Here is a 17,369-nt window from a genome sequence, read left to right as displayed (position 1 = left end):
AATCTTTACATAAACCCTTACAACCCTTACTGTACACTTCTGATATGTGATTCATAAACCAGTTACTGCAAAGGCCAAATGATTTGAACTCAAATGATTAGAAATAATTAAAAAGGCAAACAAATTGTCACTGAGTGTGAAGAAACCCCCATATATTTTATAAACATTCTAAAACAACATTTGAAACATTTAAATTAAAATAAGTACTTAATGAAATCTTTCAGTCAGTATAATGTAATTAGAAAGCGTTGTATGGATCACAAAAATCACAGGTTACCATATGAGCATACTTCATAAAATCTCCCCAGTAGTTACTGAAAGTAAAGCATTAGCGTACAAACCTTGTGTTTCAACAACATCTTTCTTCTTTGTACTCCCTTTGCTTGAATTATCACAGCTGACATGGTAGAAGGTGAACAACAAATGGTGCTTTTCATGTAACTGAGTGGGCAATTCTATTTTAATCTGAAAGGCAAAGAATCATAACCTTTGTAGAAGTCTTCAGCTAGAGCACTGACATGCCTTACTGGCTGCACATGTAAAAAGCAATTCCAGGTTATATGTTATTTGAAGCAAGATCAAATCACACACACAAAACTTACAAAAATCTACTTCCAGTGAAACGGGGGGGTCTGATTTAACTGAAATAATTTGTCAAGAACTTTGCAATCCTCAAATCTTTTCTTGGATTTTTTAAACTTACATAATACTTAAACCAGTAAAAGTTACCTCAGAAAGGTAGCTTACCTCATCATAGAACTCTGGATTTTGATGGTGGTGCAGAACGGCAGCAAACGCACTTCTAGTAAATACTGGTCCACCTGGCCTACCATAGATACACTAATAATAGAAGAAAGAAAAAAAGAACAAAAAAACCACCCTGTGATCCTTTTTCACTCTCAGTTTAGAATCTGTTTCACCTTGAATTTGAAGTATTTTAACTTGTATTTAACTTGGTTCCTTTGCACAGACAGGGAATTACATGATCTGTAGTCTGCCTGCTGTGCAGTAGAGCTGACACTGATTTCACTTCAGGATTCCTGTACGTTTTTCTGCTTTTCTTCCAGACACCTCTTACACACTGTGGTAGCTCACAAACAAACATGGAGCTTGGCTTTGCAGTCGCTCTAAAGCTTTACTGTTTTAACTTAAAGAACTACTCCTGTAGAGTAGGCATAGGCCACCCTTGTTCACAACAAGTTTATTCTTGGCATTTTTGTTGTTAGAAAGAAATGAAAGGCTCTGAGGGTTCTTTAGTAATCTTTTACATTAAAAACAAGCAAGATATCTAGAAGATACTCTTATGCCAAATGCAAAAAGAGACAGACTGCCGCCATCCCAAACCAGATAAATTAATGCAGTACTACTGTGTTACTTAGCTAACTGTCCACTATTTTCTTTTATCAGACACAAAAATCAAAAGACTAACCTTTAAAGGCAAAGAATCCTCTTCATCAGAATCCTTGAACTCAATACATACTGCAATGTTTCTAGCCTAAAGAGGTATTTGAAAACAAAACACACAAACACTTAATCATAAGGATCAGAACAGAAATATAATATGTAGACAACCTTACCAAACCTGGGAAAAAAGAATGTACAGTTTTCCTGTACTTACCTTTGCAAAAGACTTTTGACTGTCATATTTCAAGTGCTTTGGATAAACATAAAGATGATTGTTGTAGATGGTGAAAGGCTGAGTGTGTTTTGGTATACAGGGAACAAATTCCTCTATTTCAAATGTTATTAGTGCCTTGGTACTGTTTTCAAACTGTTTCATGGGAATGTATGATGAGTTAACGTAATCTGAAAATACATAAGAAAACCCAATTAAAAAAAATGAAAAGAAAAACCCTGAACGACCATTTAACAGTGTTTATTAATACTTACTTGGAAAATCTGGTGACACATTATCAATTGTAACATCCAGATTTCCTAAAATAACAGGAAGTTTGGCCATCTTTTCAGGTCTATAGGAAAGAAAAAAAACCTCAAAGTCAGGCTAAATGCAAAACTATCAGATGCCAGAGAAAAGAGATAATAGGAAACAGAAGCAAAAGTAATATCCTGAAATAGGAGTATGAGAGGAAAGGCAGTTTGGGGGTGGATGACTGATCTGGTCTTGCTTTTTGCCTAGATTCAGTGTTTTCCTCTTCTTTAAATTCTCCAGAAAAAAAAAGTAAGGCTTTATTCATGAGTGTGGAAAAGGTAAAGAAAAAAGCATGTTGTTTTTCTTTCTTTAAATCAAAATGAAAAACTTTGTTAAAAGACAGGTTTTGTTTGCCATGTAATAAATCACTATCATTTGTGGCAAAGAGGGGACCTATAAGTAAGCTTTTTAAATCTCAATGGCCAAAGGCATTTATGGTAATGGGGTAAACTTGGGGGAAAAGTAAAGGGGGAGAGAAATCAGTAACTTAACAAAGTGTGTCTTCTACTCTTTTTTTTCCTACCTCCTCCTGTTTCCAGAGTAATAACTCACCCTGCAAAATATTTATTATTAACTAGCCTACTATGAATTTTTGTAGATGTTATCATCTAGCTAATTCAGAAACAGGATTTGAAATAGGAGTATTTTCCATGTTAAAATACCAGTGTAGAACCCTTTACAGTAAAGATAGTCAACAGCATGATTGTTTTTTTTTAAATATTATTGCAAAGGAAGTGGATGCAAAACTTTCCCAAACTGCAATTCCGTGCGGGCAACCTTTTCTGGTTGGAGTCTGGATTCTAATTCCAATAGATAAGCCTTAGACTTTACAATCTCCTTCTTAAAATTCCTGTAAAACACTGCAAACGATTCCACAAACAGGATGCAGAAATAACCAAGCACGTTTCCTTAATCCGCAAAGTAAAGTGATGTGACAGGCTAATTTACCATATTGGTTTCAGTTTCAATAATATTGTTTATGACAAGGAGTATCAATACACAACTTCAATGCTATGTAAACTTCAATGAAACTTTGTGCAGCATGCTGAAATGGAATCATAATATCTGTTACAAACCTCATCTCCTTATCATATTTGTTAGGCAAGAATAAAACAAAGAAACTAGAGCCCAAGCCTTTTGTGATTAGTCATTGTTCAAATTAATACAACTCCAGCTAGCTGTACCATAACAGAAGTGGAAATGCCTTTGTGACGCAGCAAAGATCACTCTATTATTTTACATCCTATTTAATAAGAAAGAGGATTAAAACTAGTTTATTAATAGGGTCATCTATCAGTAGGAGATTCTTAAGCCTTGCACACAAACTGATGGAATACTTTGTCTTCAGGAATACTTTGTAAGAAAGGATGACCAGTGTTCTGTTATTTAGGCATCCTGAGCCACACGCAGTCCCAAAGAAGGTGGCGCGGAGAGTGGCTTAAATACTTTTCCCTGAGCGCTAGCATTCTCTGTCCAAGGTCGGTGAACATGAGATTTATGCTCATACTTGTTTTCCTTTGAGAACCAGAAGAGTGTATCATGCAAGCACAACTCCTAACACAGAGCTACTTCAACATATGAAGCTAATTGCATGCTAGACATACCATAATACTTCAGTCCTGCTTGTAGTCCCCAAAAACTGCAAAGGAAAGATCTGTACCTTGTATGAAGGCCTTAATTATATTTATACAACTTCTATATTTGAAGTGAAAAACATAACTGCATACATCAAAAGCTTATATGCTCCACTTCAAGACCATAATAAAAAATGGTGGGGCTTGGAGGAGGGGGTGTGTGTGCGCGTCAAGGTGTGGTTGGTTTGTTTTTGTTTTTTGAAGTGGGGAAATTAGACTTACTTCCTGAAATCTGCTAACAATTTCAGCATATCTTCATTTGAAAGTTTATTACTGTCTTGTCTGAAGAGAGGAGAAAATCTTGCATTTTTGTCCAGGGCTCCTGAGGCATCTTTAAACAGCGTCCTGAAAGTCAAAAGCTTGCTTTCAGCTGAGTTTATGAAAGTGTTGAAATTCACTTCAGGAAATTTCTTTACTACAAATTAGAACATACTGCACCATCCTTTATATTAAGCATTTAATACATATACATAGCTCAGTCTAACAAATCAAGTGTGAACTATTTCATTCTTAGTAAAATAAAAAATATTGACAACAGAAAACAGTTGGCAATATTCAATGGTTTGACTAATAATATAATGAACGTTCATTATTTTTTTTCCTACTACAAAGCTGAAGCGTTAAGTTTGTCTGTCAGAAATACTTGGTTAACTGAAAGTAAGACAATAAATAATTAAAATAGCATATTAAGTTTTAGAGGAAGTGAGATGCAGAAAATAAAGTTAAAGAAAAGTTAGAAGAAAATACAGATTGACAAGATCTGTCCTTACCTAGCTGCCCAGGCAAAAGGCATTCTATATTGACCTAATCTCTGGCATGCCTGCTTAGCATTCTTCAAAACTTTCTGTGCAACCTGCAAGGGATATAAGAAATAGCCACATTTTCAAAGCTATATTTTTTTGTACCATTAGTACACAAAAAAAAAACCCCACATATTGACACTGATATGAATTAGAAAATCTTCTTTAGAAGATTAATCCTAAGTATGCAAGTGAAAGACAAAAGAAAATACCTCTTAACAATTCATTTCAGGTTAACCTGATGATTTCACAGCATTTCATGGGTGAAAACACAGATCCTTCTACACTCTCAATAATACATATTTAATTAAGCAAGCAAAAAAAAAAATTACATACAAAACTCATACAAGAGCTAGAGCAAAATTCAACTTGTTTTTAAGACAAAATTGTGGCTCCAGATAAAAACATTTCCCCCTCACTTGCTCCCCTATTCACCACCCACTCCGTATACCAGAACACATTCCTGCAAAGTAAATAGTAAAGTACTCTGCAATATTTGTATTACAAGGACACACAAAATGAGGGGAAGAGTTCCATGAAGATCACATAAGCAATCCTATATATGGACATTGCAATTTTGTTTTCATTAAAACTTTATATTTTTGCTTTTATTAACTTTTAAGTGAATAAACAATTACATTACAAAGCACCAACCTGTTTAATAATCAGAGCTAGAAACCCACTAGTTTGAGATGTTCAACACTGAGCTGAACCATTTGAGTTAAAACAGAAGCTCCTGACAGAGCAGCGGACTTCTCTTTTCCAGAAACCAGCTTCTCCTACGTGCCTACACAGAGCAAAATTGTCTGCCCGAGGCAAAAAACCACAGAGTAAACCTGCGTGAATATTATCCCTGATCTACGCTGTTGACATTATGGAGAGCTGTTTCTATTAGTGTGTTGTTTGAGCCAACTCTCCATTATCCTTTCCTGTAAAAAGGGGGAGACTGCACTCAGAAGCATAGAACCTTGATAAATTAATCATCATAAATTCACTGTATTCAGTGTTTAAGGGGAGAACAAGTGATCTCTTGGCTACAGAATTTGCTGTTTCCATTTTCCCTTTTTCTTGTCTGGAGTAGTAATTCTGCAGGGAACTGGAACTTGCCCATGGCATTGACACACATGAAGGCCTACATAGCTGGTACTGTTCTGGTTTGTTTCAAATTAATACAGTGTATAAGAAAATAAGAACAGGGAAAAAAAAATCCAAACTGTTCAATTGTATAAAATTACAAGCAAACGAACATCAGAAACGCACAGCATAAGTTAATATAGCCATGAATTGGCTACTCCTGAAGTACAGGGCAACATAAGCCTAGCACTCAGCATCAAATTTGGGAACGCTTGGGCTTACTTAACCATCCCATGTGGCTCAGGCCCAAGACCACCAAAATCAGTTACTCAGTTCAGGTTTGTTTTAACTCAGTAACAGTCAGCGTACACACTTCAAAACTGGACTCTTAAAATACAAAGCTGCTGTTTTCCAACAACAGATGAAAAAAAATCTCAAGTATTCCTGGAAAAGCAAATCGGCAGTCTGATCTATATTAAGACCAAGTGAAAAATACAGGTTTTTTATGTGTAGCTTAGTCGGCATTAAATCAGTAAGAAAAAAAACCACTGTTCCTCTGCAGACACTGAAATTTAACCCTTCCTTCTTCCCTTTCGCTAGCTAAAAACAGGAAGAATGTCAAGAGTAGCTGACATTGCTTAAAAAAAAAAAATCCTTTTCTCCTAGTATCTTGGTCCAACTATTTAAGCACAAATGTAAATCAACAAAACTGAAATTATTTCTTCAGCAACAAACAAGAAGTGGCAACTGACAAAGCTTCTTGTAGATATGTTTCAGAAAACATTAAAATGTTACGCCATCCTAGACTCTTGCAAACTTAAGATGTTTCAGTGGTTTATTTCCAAAAGTGATTTGGAGTTCTACCAGATCTGCAAAGCATTTTATACATAAAGCCTCTGTTTTTATGATCTCCGTGGTTCTCAAGGAAAAAACAGCAAGAGTGGAGATAAAGTTACAGCAAACTGTGGTCACCAAAAAGTGAAACAAAGGAAAATCAGCAACAACGATACAGTAAATAAGATGCATTAACTAAGAGAGACATACAGTTAATTTCTGACCTATATTTAATATTCCATTGTTCAACAATTTTCAACTCAACTTTCACATTGAAGTCTAATACTGTTTTGTCATATCAGTTTATGTAAAGTAATTATAAAAAGTATATTGTCACAATTATAAAAAGCTAAATAAATGTTTCCCAATAATACGTTAGACCTTACCTATAACATTTCAATTAATAATAGTTACTAGTAATAACTACAACTTACTACTTGAATTTCCTATAAAAGAACTAAGCTTTTAATTGATATTTATTAATTTGAAATCAACCTGTCCTGCCTCAGCATTTTTTCCATGCCCCAGAAGAAGATAACATACCTTTGAAGAATCTGAACTTTTCATATATGGTTCAGCACAATGTGTAATACTTCCCTGTAACACTTTTTCTATTCTAGCCACAATGAAAATGTCAGTATGAGGACACGTGACTGAGAAAATTCCCTAGAAATAAAACAAGAGATAAATATAAAAGGAAAATGAACACATGTTTTACATCACATAACAGAAAGCCATCTGACGCATGTAGGAAAACCCTCCACTTGTATCCAAAATCCTACTTATTCTTTAGGTTATTAATACTTACCTGCTTTGGATATTGTAACACAGTTTCATGAACGTCTTGAATTCTGTGTAAGCTATCACCGCTGCCATTCATCATTTGTTGAGATGCATTGGGTATCATGTGCCTTACTGAGGGGTGGTTCAAATCAACATGGAAATCTGCTGAAATCTTCCGGTTGTTTTTAATATCAAATAGTGATAACGTGACAAAGAAAGGTTCTACCTAAACATTTAAAAAAAAGAAGCAAGTGTCATTGCTGGCATCTATATTATTGTAAAACTAAGTATGAAAGGAAGATGAGTAACCTTTTTATAAACAGTTACACACGGCCATCACTAGATTACTGACTAGTAATTAGTAGCAGAATTACTTTTCATAGGATTTAGGCTCTCATTTTCATTTAAAGGAGTAGAAAAACCCCCACAATATAAGTTTCTTAATCACAGGAATTCCTGCCATTAAAAAGTGCCAACAAAATATTAAAGATATTCATTACCATATTAACAGAAAATAATTAGATGAGTTATTTACATTTGTTGTTGGTCCTTCTTCATTTTCGGCAACGCAGCTTTGCAAATTAAAAGATAAATCATGACACCTCACGAGAATTTTTTTTCCAAATTTTTCTTCAAATGGCTTCACTTCTGGTTCAATACCAGAAAAGTCAAGTTTCTTTAAAAAGAGAAAAGAAAAATTAAGGTAAGGTTTTTTTCATCTCAAAAGGATCAACATAAAAGAAGGTAACATGCTTCCTTGTAAATAGTCTAACCTGTGCATCTGGATCCAAGCCAAAAAGTTTAACTCTGCTTTCACTTTTCAACTTGATTTCTGCTTCTCTGGTACTCTGTTCAAAATAAGAAAAAAAAAAAGTCTTAATATCACACTATTTAAATTAAAGGGGTTTTCAATTTCATTCTTTTTTCTGTGGTGTTCAAAGCTTTACATATTTTTAATACATGCACTCTGTCTCTCCTTAACTGAACTTTGCAACTCCTTAGTTTCAAATTGCTCTATCACATCCAAATAAAAAGCCTCTCCTCTAAAGGCTTTTCCAGCCCTAGAAACACAAAAACTTATATCAGCAGCACGTAACCTCCCAAGCTCATGGGAAGTATACTCCAGTGTAGCTGAGATAGCACTTTGCCTCCTGAAACAGTAACTTTCATAACACTACTTTATTAAAAAAAAAAAAAAAAGTATGAATGTAGGTTAAAGCTCAGAGCTATCCTGAGACCCTAAGATTGCTCAGGAAACAACAGGTTACCTAAATTAAGAAACACCATCATAGCTTGCTCTCTTTTTTCTTTTTCTTGGTGTGTTGTTTTGGTTTGGGGTTGGTTTTTTTTTCCTTTTCTTTTCTTAAGCTCTACTGCCAAAGAAGTGGTTTTCCTGTGGGTAGATGGAAAAACTCAAAAAACTTCCAAAAGATAAAACCCTCACACTGAAAAGTTACTTTGCAGAGTACACTGTACACTGATCCTGCCTGGGATTACAGTAAACCAAAAGTAAAGTGTAACAAAATAGAATGTGAAAACTGTTGGTATACATAGGTTACTTTTTTTAAAAAAAAAAAAAAAAAGTATTATTTGAAGAGTACTCTAGGGTTTTTAAAGTCACAGGACACGACAAATGGATGCACGCACATGCCAAAATTACCCATGTAGGAGAGTTGCCATTCCCAAATTAGTAGCTGGCTAAACAGGAATACAAAGTATTATATTACAGACAGGTATCTATTTTTTGCATCAGCCTCTATGTGTTAAAAGAAATGACCAACCCAGAATGCTCATCACTGACCATCAGCTGGAAGCGATCTACTGTCTACATCTGCTTTGCTAGAGGTTGAAGAAACTCCTACTATGTTTCAAGAAAAATAATAATAAAAAAAAATAATAAAAAAACCAAACCACCAAACCAAAAAAACCCCAAAACCAAATCCTCATCAGCTCTAAGAGCTCAAAATCCTACTTTAGGTTGATAATAATAATTAGAAAAAAGAATTTGACTTAACGGATTTACAGCATTACAGAAGCGGAACTTCTGAAGTGTGATTCTGAGTATAGATGCTGTAACAGATTTCATGTACTTTGTTATCTTTAACACACACAGGAGAAAAAACAGGAGTTGCTGTGAAAGACACAACCCAGGCACTTGATACCAGCAGAGCATTGTCAGATTTTGCTTGTTCAACGGCCGGTATGATTGAGAAATACAGGAGTAAACTGTGAAGAAGTTTAAAGACAGCAAGAAGGTTGCATGTATATTTTGGAAAGGGAATAGTCAGTGGCAAGAACTGAAGAGGAAGATGATCTAGTCATTGGAGCAAGACAGAAACTTTCAGCTAAAGCATCTTGAATAGTTTTGGATTCTTTGGTGTTTTGTGCACTAAAGAAAGACAAAAGTATGCATTTTTGGCTAACAGATTAGGGGCAGTCAGTCAGAAGTCAGGAACTGAAAATGTATGTAGTAATTGACCGTCTACAGCACGGCAGTGACTCTAATTCCATTTACCCATTTGTAAAACAGGGACAATGTTTTCCTACCTCAAGGAATACTGGGACCCATAATGGTTAAGGAGGTACTTGGGCACACTGATCACGACAGTCACATAGTTATTCAAGAAAGAGGTCAAATTTGTTTTCTCTGAAGATTAAAAACAAAAAAAACCACAACAAAACCCCCACATTCACTCTTGGTACTTAAGTTACAGATAAAACGAACATGAAGCAGGCAGGCCGGACAGATTGAGATATATGTGTGCACATCTCTGCACTGAAGCGCACAATACCATCTTATTTAGTTTATGTTATAAACTAACAGCTGTTGATAGAAAAATGAAGGCTTGGAGACGTAAACACAAGGGTTAAACCTTTCCCAGGAAGACTGTTTTTTCCCTTATTGTCAGGTGCTCTACAATCATCCCTGAAGGAATTTTTCTTTCCTCATAAGGATATGAGGTCAACTATTGTGAAAATCTCCTAGAACCAACAAAAATAATAGAGCGACTATAAACTCTTCTAAAAGAAGGCTCAATGCTTTGTAAGTCTTCCACAGGGAAAAAAGAACCAAACTCAAATAACAGCTGAAAAGACAATGCAAGAAAGAATAGAGGACAAAAAAATCCCCAAAACAAACAGCATTTATATAGAGTAATCAAGTTAAGGCACAAAGAGTGTATTAATTCAAATGGGCAGGGAACTAGGGTTAGAAAAATACTTTAGATTAAATTATTTTGGAAGAGAGTATTTAGTAAAAGATGAGCTACAATGGCAAAACTGAAAAACTTATTTTGAAGGAAACAGAAATTTAAATGGGTTATAACCATGGGATAAAAAAAGCCAGCATTTAAGAGCGGAGTAAAATAACCTGCTAGAAAAATACCTAGCTTAAAGAGCTGCATGTTACCAATCAGAAGGTTATGGAAACAGGAAGAAGCATTTGTAGTACTAAAACTATATGCAGGTGCCGCAACCCTGAATAAAAGTCCCCTCTGGAAGTCATAAGACATTCCAATAATTCTGACTATAAAGAAAGAAAAATCACAGAATTATAGAATCGTTTTGGTTGGAAGAGACCTTTAAATATTCCATACAAAAAGAGCATCTAATTTTATATTTGTTTCTGAAATAAATTTTCATAGCCTTGTGTAAGTAGGGTGTTTGATGTTTACAGCATACAATCAAGTTTACAAGGAAAACTTGATTGTATGCACCACAATCCAAATTAATTTCCAAATACAGCCGTATCTGGAGCTAGATTATCACATAATAGCTTTTTGTGTACATGTGCTAAGTCAATTACAAAGCACTAATAGAAAGAATTAAGTCAGCCAACCAATTTGGGTGCTAAAAACCTGTTAATGTATTCTGACTGAATCTTTTGATACGTTATCGAATGTAATAAACAGAATTTGTTTTACTGCTTGTTCTCAGTTTAGAAGCTGCACTCCCTTCAGGAGTAGTTACTAGGTCAGACAGATCGTCAGAAAAGAAGGGGAGAGCATTCCAGAGCATGGTCAAGCAGAAAAGTTTCAAGACTGCAGGCTGTACCACACAGAAGAAAGAGTAAGGAAGTCACAGGAAGGAGTTTGGATGCTGCAACTAGGTCACCAGCTCCAGTCACCAGCTCCAGTCCCTAGGTGATTTAACAAAAATTTCCCCTTAGAAAACTCACAAAACTTATTGCAACACACAAGTCACTGATTTAACGGAAATAAAATCTGCAAGTGGGCTGAGGGAGAGTTACTGTTATTTTCTATTTATTTCTACTTTGTTTTATTCTTATTTCTATTTCTACCACATCTCCGTAAGAACAAAATTGAAAAGCAAGAGCTAGGGCAACACAGGAAGTATTCATGAACTTGCCGGCTCGTTACAAACACAAGCATCTTAAAATACATTCACATCATCACTGCTATTAAGCTTCTCTGGACTAACTATAAAAATGAAACTTGACTTTAGTATAACTAGATTTCTATAGAAATGTTCTAGCACTTACCTGTATGCAATAAAACTGTACAAAATATGCAAAATACAGTAAGCTAATAAAATAATAAAACATGCCACTTTTAAACAGCATGTCAATATTTATATAAGCAACTTTAAGACAGTAGCTAGTTGGCTTCCAAAAGCAGAAAATAAGGAAGCACAATAAATGAAAATGAAGAATCTCATCTATTCACGACACAGCTTCTAAGCTTCCAAAGCACCACAAACTGACTAGAAGCTAGAAGCCAATATGTTACCTTTACTGAAAGTTCGTGTGGCTAACTTTTAGTTTAGAACCTTATAACCTGAGTTCATGTTTACAATATATATTACCTTGGCAATTTCAGGATAGTAGTTATCAAAACTACTTGATGAGCTTTCCATTTTGCTTTGTTCATCATCTGAAATTATAAAAGTGCATTTTAAAAAAAATATTAAAAAACAAACAAAACAAAAAAAACCCCCAAAAATCCAAGCTACTCATAAAACTCCATGGCAAAAATATTTTTGTGGTTTTTTTTTTTTTGAAACTCCTACCGTCTCAAAAATGGACAACTCCATCATTGTGATGCAGTCACTTCTTGGAGGACATAACCAGTTACAGAAATTGGTAAAGTAGCAGTTATTTCTAATCTTACCTAGAAAATACCTTTAATATTAATTTTGATATCTGCACAGGGAAAGGGGATACTTAATGCACAAATTTACATTACTCTTTCCACTATGCATTGTAACCTGATTACAAAACAAGTTCCCTCTGTTACTTAAGTAAGTTCCCAGCTCTACTCTCCAATGGTTACTGGATTTGCAAAGCAACCATTCCGTTACCTTACAGCTCTACAGTCAGTTGGAGACCACTGACTGAAACGTCTTTCACAGAGCTACAGGCTTCTCTTTTTCTGATTTGCTTGTGTTGCACACATCATGTTCATTTCTGGCAATCTTCACCAAAGACTGCGATATCTAATTTTAAACTAATGATCCCTTTGGTATATTGTGCTATTTATAAGCAGAACAACCTTCTATAACCTCTTCCAGGTTCTTCTGGATATGCATACACTTGGTCTCACATAACAGTTGCCTTCCCCATCCACTCTCATCAGGAAAAATGCACAAGAGGACACTTAGACTACCCTTTTGTCACCAAACTAACCAAACTACCAACTACATCTACATCACATTCCTTACAGATATCTGCCTTAGCTGTTCTTAAAGGGCTCCAACAGAAAAGATTCTACATCCAACCAATCTATTTCAGTACTTTAGGGAAATATTTGTGCTCAAGGGAGTTACATCTAAATTTAAAGTCCCTCACTGCAACCACAATTTCCTATTCTTCTACCTACAGTGACCACAGAATAGATTATTCCATTTTCAGCAGCATTTTACCCATTTCAAAACAAGTCCCTCCTAAGATTTCTCTTTTCCTTAAACTGCTTCAGTCCATATTTTTCATCGTGGGTTTGATTTTTCTAGACTTCTGATCAATCTCATTATTCTCTTCTGGACTTAACTCAATTGGAATCAATACAGAAGAGTGCTATTTTAATGTCAGAAAGTCAAAACTCTCATCAGTTCAAACAGACAGTGAAAAGATTTATAATTTTTGTCACCAAAGAAAACAAAAAAATTTAGCCACAATAAAGCCATTCTTTCCAAATGCATGTACACAGACACTGTCACATAACCGAATTAGCATTGCTAGAAAGACTGCTTACCTTCGTGAGACTCTCCATTTCTTTTTTCTTGCATTGCAGCCTCAAAGTTAAGCTGTAGGATTTTGTTCAGAGTGTTTATCCATTCTTCCATTTCAAGTTCACTATCTGCAGCTAAAAGGTAACTACTCTTGTCTTGCATCTTGAGTTCAAAGGCAAAACGTCTGACTTTATTGTTCTATAAGAAAATAAAAGATCTTTATAATATCTTTACATACTGTCAACTCACAATCAAAGGAAGTTACATGTATTTCAGATCTTTTAACAAAAATATATGGTTTGATATTTTGAACAAGTGTATAATTACACTGTTTCTTTTCTGACATTTGACCTTTTGAATTTTTTTTATACCTCTGCAACAAGTGGAAATATGAAAGATAACAGCTCATCTTTCAGTTTCCCCACATCGTTCTGCCTGTAATCATTTAAAAAAAAAAATCCTGAAGTAAATGAAAAATCTTAAGAACAGTAACTTTTAACTTTCACAGTATAAAACCTTGACATAGGTTTTCACAAATCACTGAATTAGAGCAACCATATCTATATAAGACTACGTCTATGAATATATACATTGCATATATTATGTGACTGCACTTCTGTTTGATGCAGAAAAGTCACAACATACAGATGCCAAGATGAACACTGATGGTACCGTATAATACGTTGTAGTGTTCAAGACACAAGCCAACTACAAAACTTTAAGCATCCAAAGCACAGTTTTACTTAAAGACTACTGTATCACCCCAAAACCTTACTTGCAGTAGAAAAAAGGAACAGTAATTAAAAAAATAAAAAATAAAAAGCTTCTGACAAAGAAATGTCAGGTTACTTAAACTGAACTGATGGGACAGAAAGTATTTAACAGTACTTCATGAAAAGACGGATTTAGAAAAAAGGTGATTTTCAGGATTAAAAACCAAAAACATTGAATCACAGAATGGTTAAAGATTGGAAGGGCCCTCTGGAGATCATCTGGTGCAACCCCCTTACTCAAGCAGGGGCACCCAGAAGCAGTTGCCCAGGACCACCATGTCCAGATGGCTTTTGAAAACCTCCAAGGATGGAGACTTCACAACCTCCCTGGTTAACCTGTGCCAGCACTCAGTCACCCTCACAATGAAAAAGTGTTTCCTGATGTTCAAAGGGAACCTCCTGACTTTCAGTTTGTGCCCATTGGCTCTGGTCCTGTCAACTGGGCACCACTGAGCAGAGCCTGGCTCTGTCATCTTTGCACCTCCCTTCAGGTATTTATATTCATTGATGAGATCCCCCTGAGCCTTCTCTTCTCCAGGCTGAACAGATGCAGCTCTCTCAGACTCTCCTCATAGGAGAGATCATAGAATCACGGAATGGTTAGAGTTGGAAGGGACCTTAAAGATCATCTAGTTCCAAACCCCCTGCCATGGGCAGAGACACCTTCCACTCAACTAGGTTGCTCAAAGTCCCATCTAACCTGGCCTTAAAAACCTCCAGGAATGGGGCAATGCTCCGTTCTCCATCCTTTCATCATCTTCATAGTCCCTCACTGGAATCTCTCCAATATGTCCGTGTCTCTTTTTTACTGGGGAGCCCAGAACAGGACACAGGACTCCAGGTCTGGCCTCACCAGTGCTATTCAGTGGTTCAGAGGGGAAGGATCACCTCTCTTGACCTGCTGGCAACACTCCCCGCTAATGCAACCCAGGACACCATTGCCGCCTTTGCTGCAAGGGCACATTGCTGGCTTGTGTTCAACCTGGTGTCCACCAGGACCCCCAGATCCTTTTCTGCCAACTGCTTTCCAGCTGAGTGGCCTGTCCAGCATGTACCGGTGCCTGGGGTTGTTCTCCCCAGCTGCAGGCCTTAGCACTCCCCTTTGCTGCAGTGCCTCTCTCATTTGTAACTTCGGAAAATCTCAATGCGTTCTGATGATGTAAACTAATATCGTAGCGCCCACAATAGTCTGTACCAGAGCCACAGGCTGAGAAGCAGAAACAAGCCATCTCCTAAGTGGGAAACAAAAGGGTCCCGAAACAGCCCAGAAGATGGAGAATTTCTATTACCAGAGAGAGGGGCGCCAAAGCAGAGGAAGCTGAGAGTCAGAAAGAAAGACACATTTTAAGTGCAAGACAAAGACTACAACTGTGTTTAGGAACCATTTTTTTGTTTTTTGGTTTGTTTTAAAAACACAGACCAAACTCATTTCAGTGGAGTTGGCCAGAATTGTACTCCTAAGGCAAAACAATTTGTGTAAATCTCTATATACAACTTGCAATATGATTAAATTTACTACAGTTATAAGACTTTCCATGAAAAGTATCTATTAAATGTGGATCCAAAACCATTATTACAATATTTGGAAAAAAGTAATCCTCTGTAAAGCTGTTGTACCTCTCTGCATAAATCTTTAAACAACTTTATACTCAAAAAAATATTATTTAAGAAATATATTTCTATTAAACTTTGCCTGTTTCTATCCAAGTTAACAGAACTCTAAAACGCAAGTGGTTTTTTCCAGGTATGCTGTGCCTAACAAAACAGTTACATGCTGTACTGTAAATACATAACAGAATCACAAGAAAAGAAAACAATCTTTTCTTTGGCACTTGCTACTGACAAACATTTTACCAACGCCCTTAACTTTTTAAAATAAAGAAAAGCACATAAAAGTAACATTACAAAGGTCAAACGAAAGCATCTGGAAGGGTGACTGAATTTAATACAATTCCCACAACAAAAATCCCACACAAGAAGCTATGCAAAACATTTTACAGCTCATGTAAGCACAAAATGCAACTGAAATGAACTTTAATTTTATGCTGTCATTACTTTGCCATGATTTAAAGTTGGTGGGTTTTGTTGTGTTTGCCTTAAAATTTTGTTTGATATTTTTGATACATACAGGACATCAACTAGTAATTTATATTCTTTTCAGAAAGATTTTTAAAATTCTTGCTCCTGCCTTTTAAAATCTCATTCACTGTTCCTGCAAGATCCAGTGTGTCTAATTGTTCCTCTGTATAATAGGTACTTACCTACATCTGTCGAGTTACCTGTATTTTTAAAAAAATTCATTTGCTATCAAACACAGAATTAACTGAAGATTAGGCAGAATAATTATAATTACCTGAACCACACCCATGCACGAATCTAGAAATATTGATCCTTTAGGTTCTTTTGATATTTTTTCATCTTTGTAGAAATTGAGATTATAGGATCCATCACCAAGTTGGATTAAGTGGAAAAATCTTCTTTTAAATGACTAATGAAAAGAAAGGAGGAAATAAATAGAATTACAACACTAGTATTCATCAGCTTCATATTACGAAACCCATAAGTGCTATTTACACAGTAGGTTACAGAAGAAAGTTTTTATTTACACATAACCTTATCAGTATCCTCAGAAAACAAAACAGAAATCATTATTTTAAAAAAAGTAATAATTTAACTTAAAAACCCGCAGCAAGATCGGACTGTATTATTTGAAAATATTTTTGACGCATGGACAGGTATTTAAAACTGACTCTACAATATTATACATAATAGATATTTATTGTAATAACCGTAAAAATAACTTGTTTGTTTCTAAATAAAGAGTCAATACAAATAAAAACTCATATTGCATAGTCTCTTCTCTACTAATAACACACCAGGGTCCAGTTAAGAAAATTATTTAACACACTGGACTTCTCCCACATAGTGGATTTTTAATGCATTTTTTCTGATTTAATTAGAAGGAAAGTAAGATTTCACAATATACATTACATACACGGTTCCCTCTTTTGTAAACCACATACAAATGGACTTCTCGAAGGTACAGCGATATTTATTTTAATATTAGTGTTCAGTTTTTACCACGCGTAAGACATTTTAAACTTACTCTCATTGTCACGCTGATTGCACTATTCATGTTGCCTTTGTACAACCATCCTTGTTTTGTTATCCCACCCTTCTGAGACCCAAGAGATGCTGCATCCTGGAGGTGAAGAAAGGGAGATTGGGGGAGGGGGGAGAAGTAAAGTTTTGCATCACAGTCTGTTATATTTATTGGCATTTTCAGAAGTAATTTTTAAAAGATGGAATAGCTATGCTCATAAGAACATACTAGGAGTCCCTGTTGAAATTCTGT

General features: G+C 35.5%; 1 protein-coding gene across 20 annotated transcripts in view; it reads right to left on the bottom strand.

Moving 5' to 3' along the window:
* DOCK9 (dedicator of cytokinesis 9) overlaps positions 1-17,369 on the bottom strand; it is a 128,284-nt gene that overhangs the window by 58,162 nt on the left and 52,753 nt on the right. For all 20 annotated transcript variants that reach the window (XM_074562365.1, XM_074562411.1, XM_074562474.1 and 17 more), the window contains 15 exons: positions 17,121-17,216; positions 16,368-16,502; positions 13,265-13,439; positions 11,880-11,947; positions 7,829-7,903; positions 7,591-7,731; positions 7,081-7,281; positions 6,816-6,938; positions 4,335-4,417; positions 3,787-3,909; positions 1,891-1,970; positions 1,619-1,806; positions 1,430-1,495; positions 748-840; positions 342-465 (listed from right to left, as the gene is read on the bottom strand). In XM_074562365.1, coding sequence (XP_074418466.1) covers positions 342-465; positions 748-840; positions 1,430-1,495; positions 1,619-1,806; positions 1,891-1,970; positions 3,787-3,909; positions 4,335-4,417; positions 6,816-6,938; positions 7,081-7,281; positions 7,591-7,731; positions 7,829-7,903; positions 11,880-11,947; positions 13,265-13,439; positions 16,368-16,502; positions 17,121-17,216 — 1,771 coding nt within the window. The remainder of the gene's footprint in view (positions 1-341; positions 466-747; positions 841-1,429; positions 1,496-1,618; positions 1,807-1,890; positions 1,971-3,786; positions 3,910-4,334; positions 4,418-6,815; positions 6,939-7,080; positions 7,282-7,590; positions 7,732-7,828; positions 7,904-11,879; positions 11,948-13,264; positions 13,440-16,367; positions 16,503-17,120; positions 17,217-17,369) is intronic.

This window comes from Larus michahellis, chromosome 1 (genome assembly GCF_964199755.1).
Source record: "Larus michahellis chromosome 1, bLarMic1.1, whole genome shotgun sequence".
Classification (NCBI taxonomy): Eukaryota; Metazoa; Chordata; class Aves; order Charadriiformes; family Laridae; genus Larus; species Larus michahellis.
Note: the sequence above shows the minus strand (reverse complement) of the source record. Positions and strands in the feature narration are given on the sequence as shown.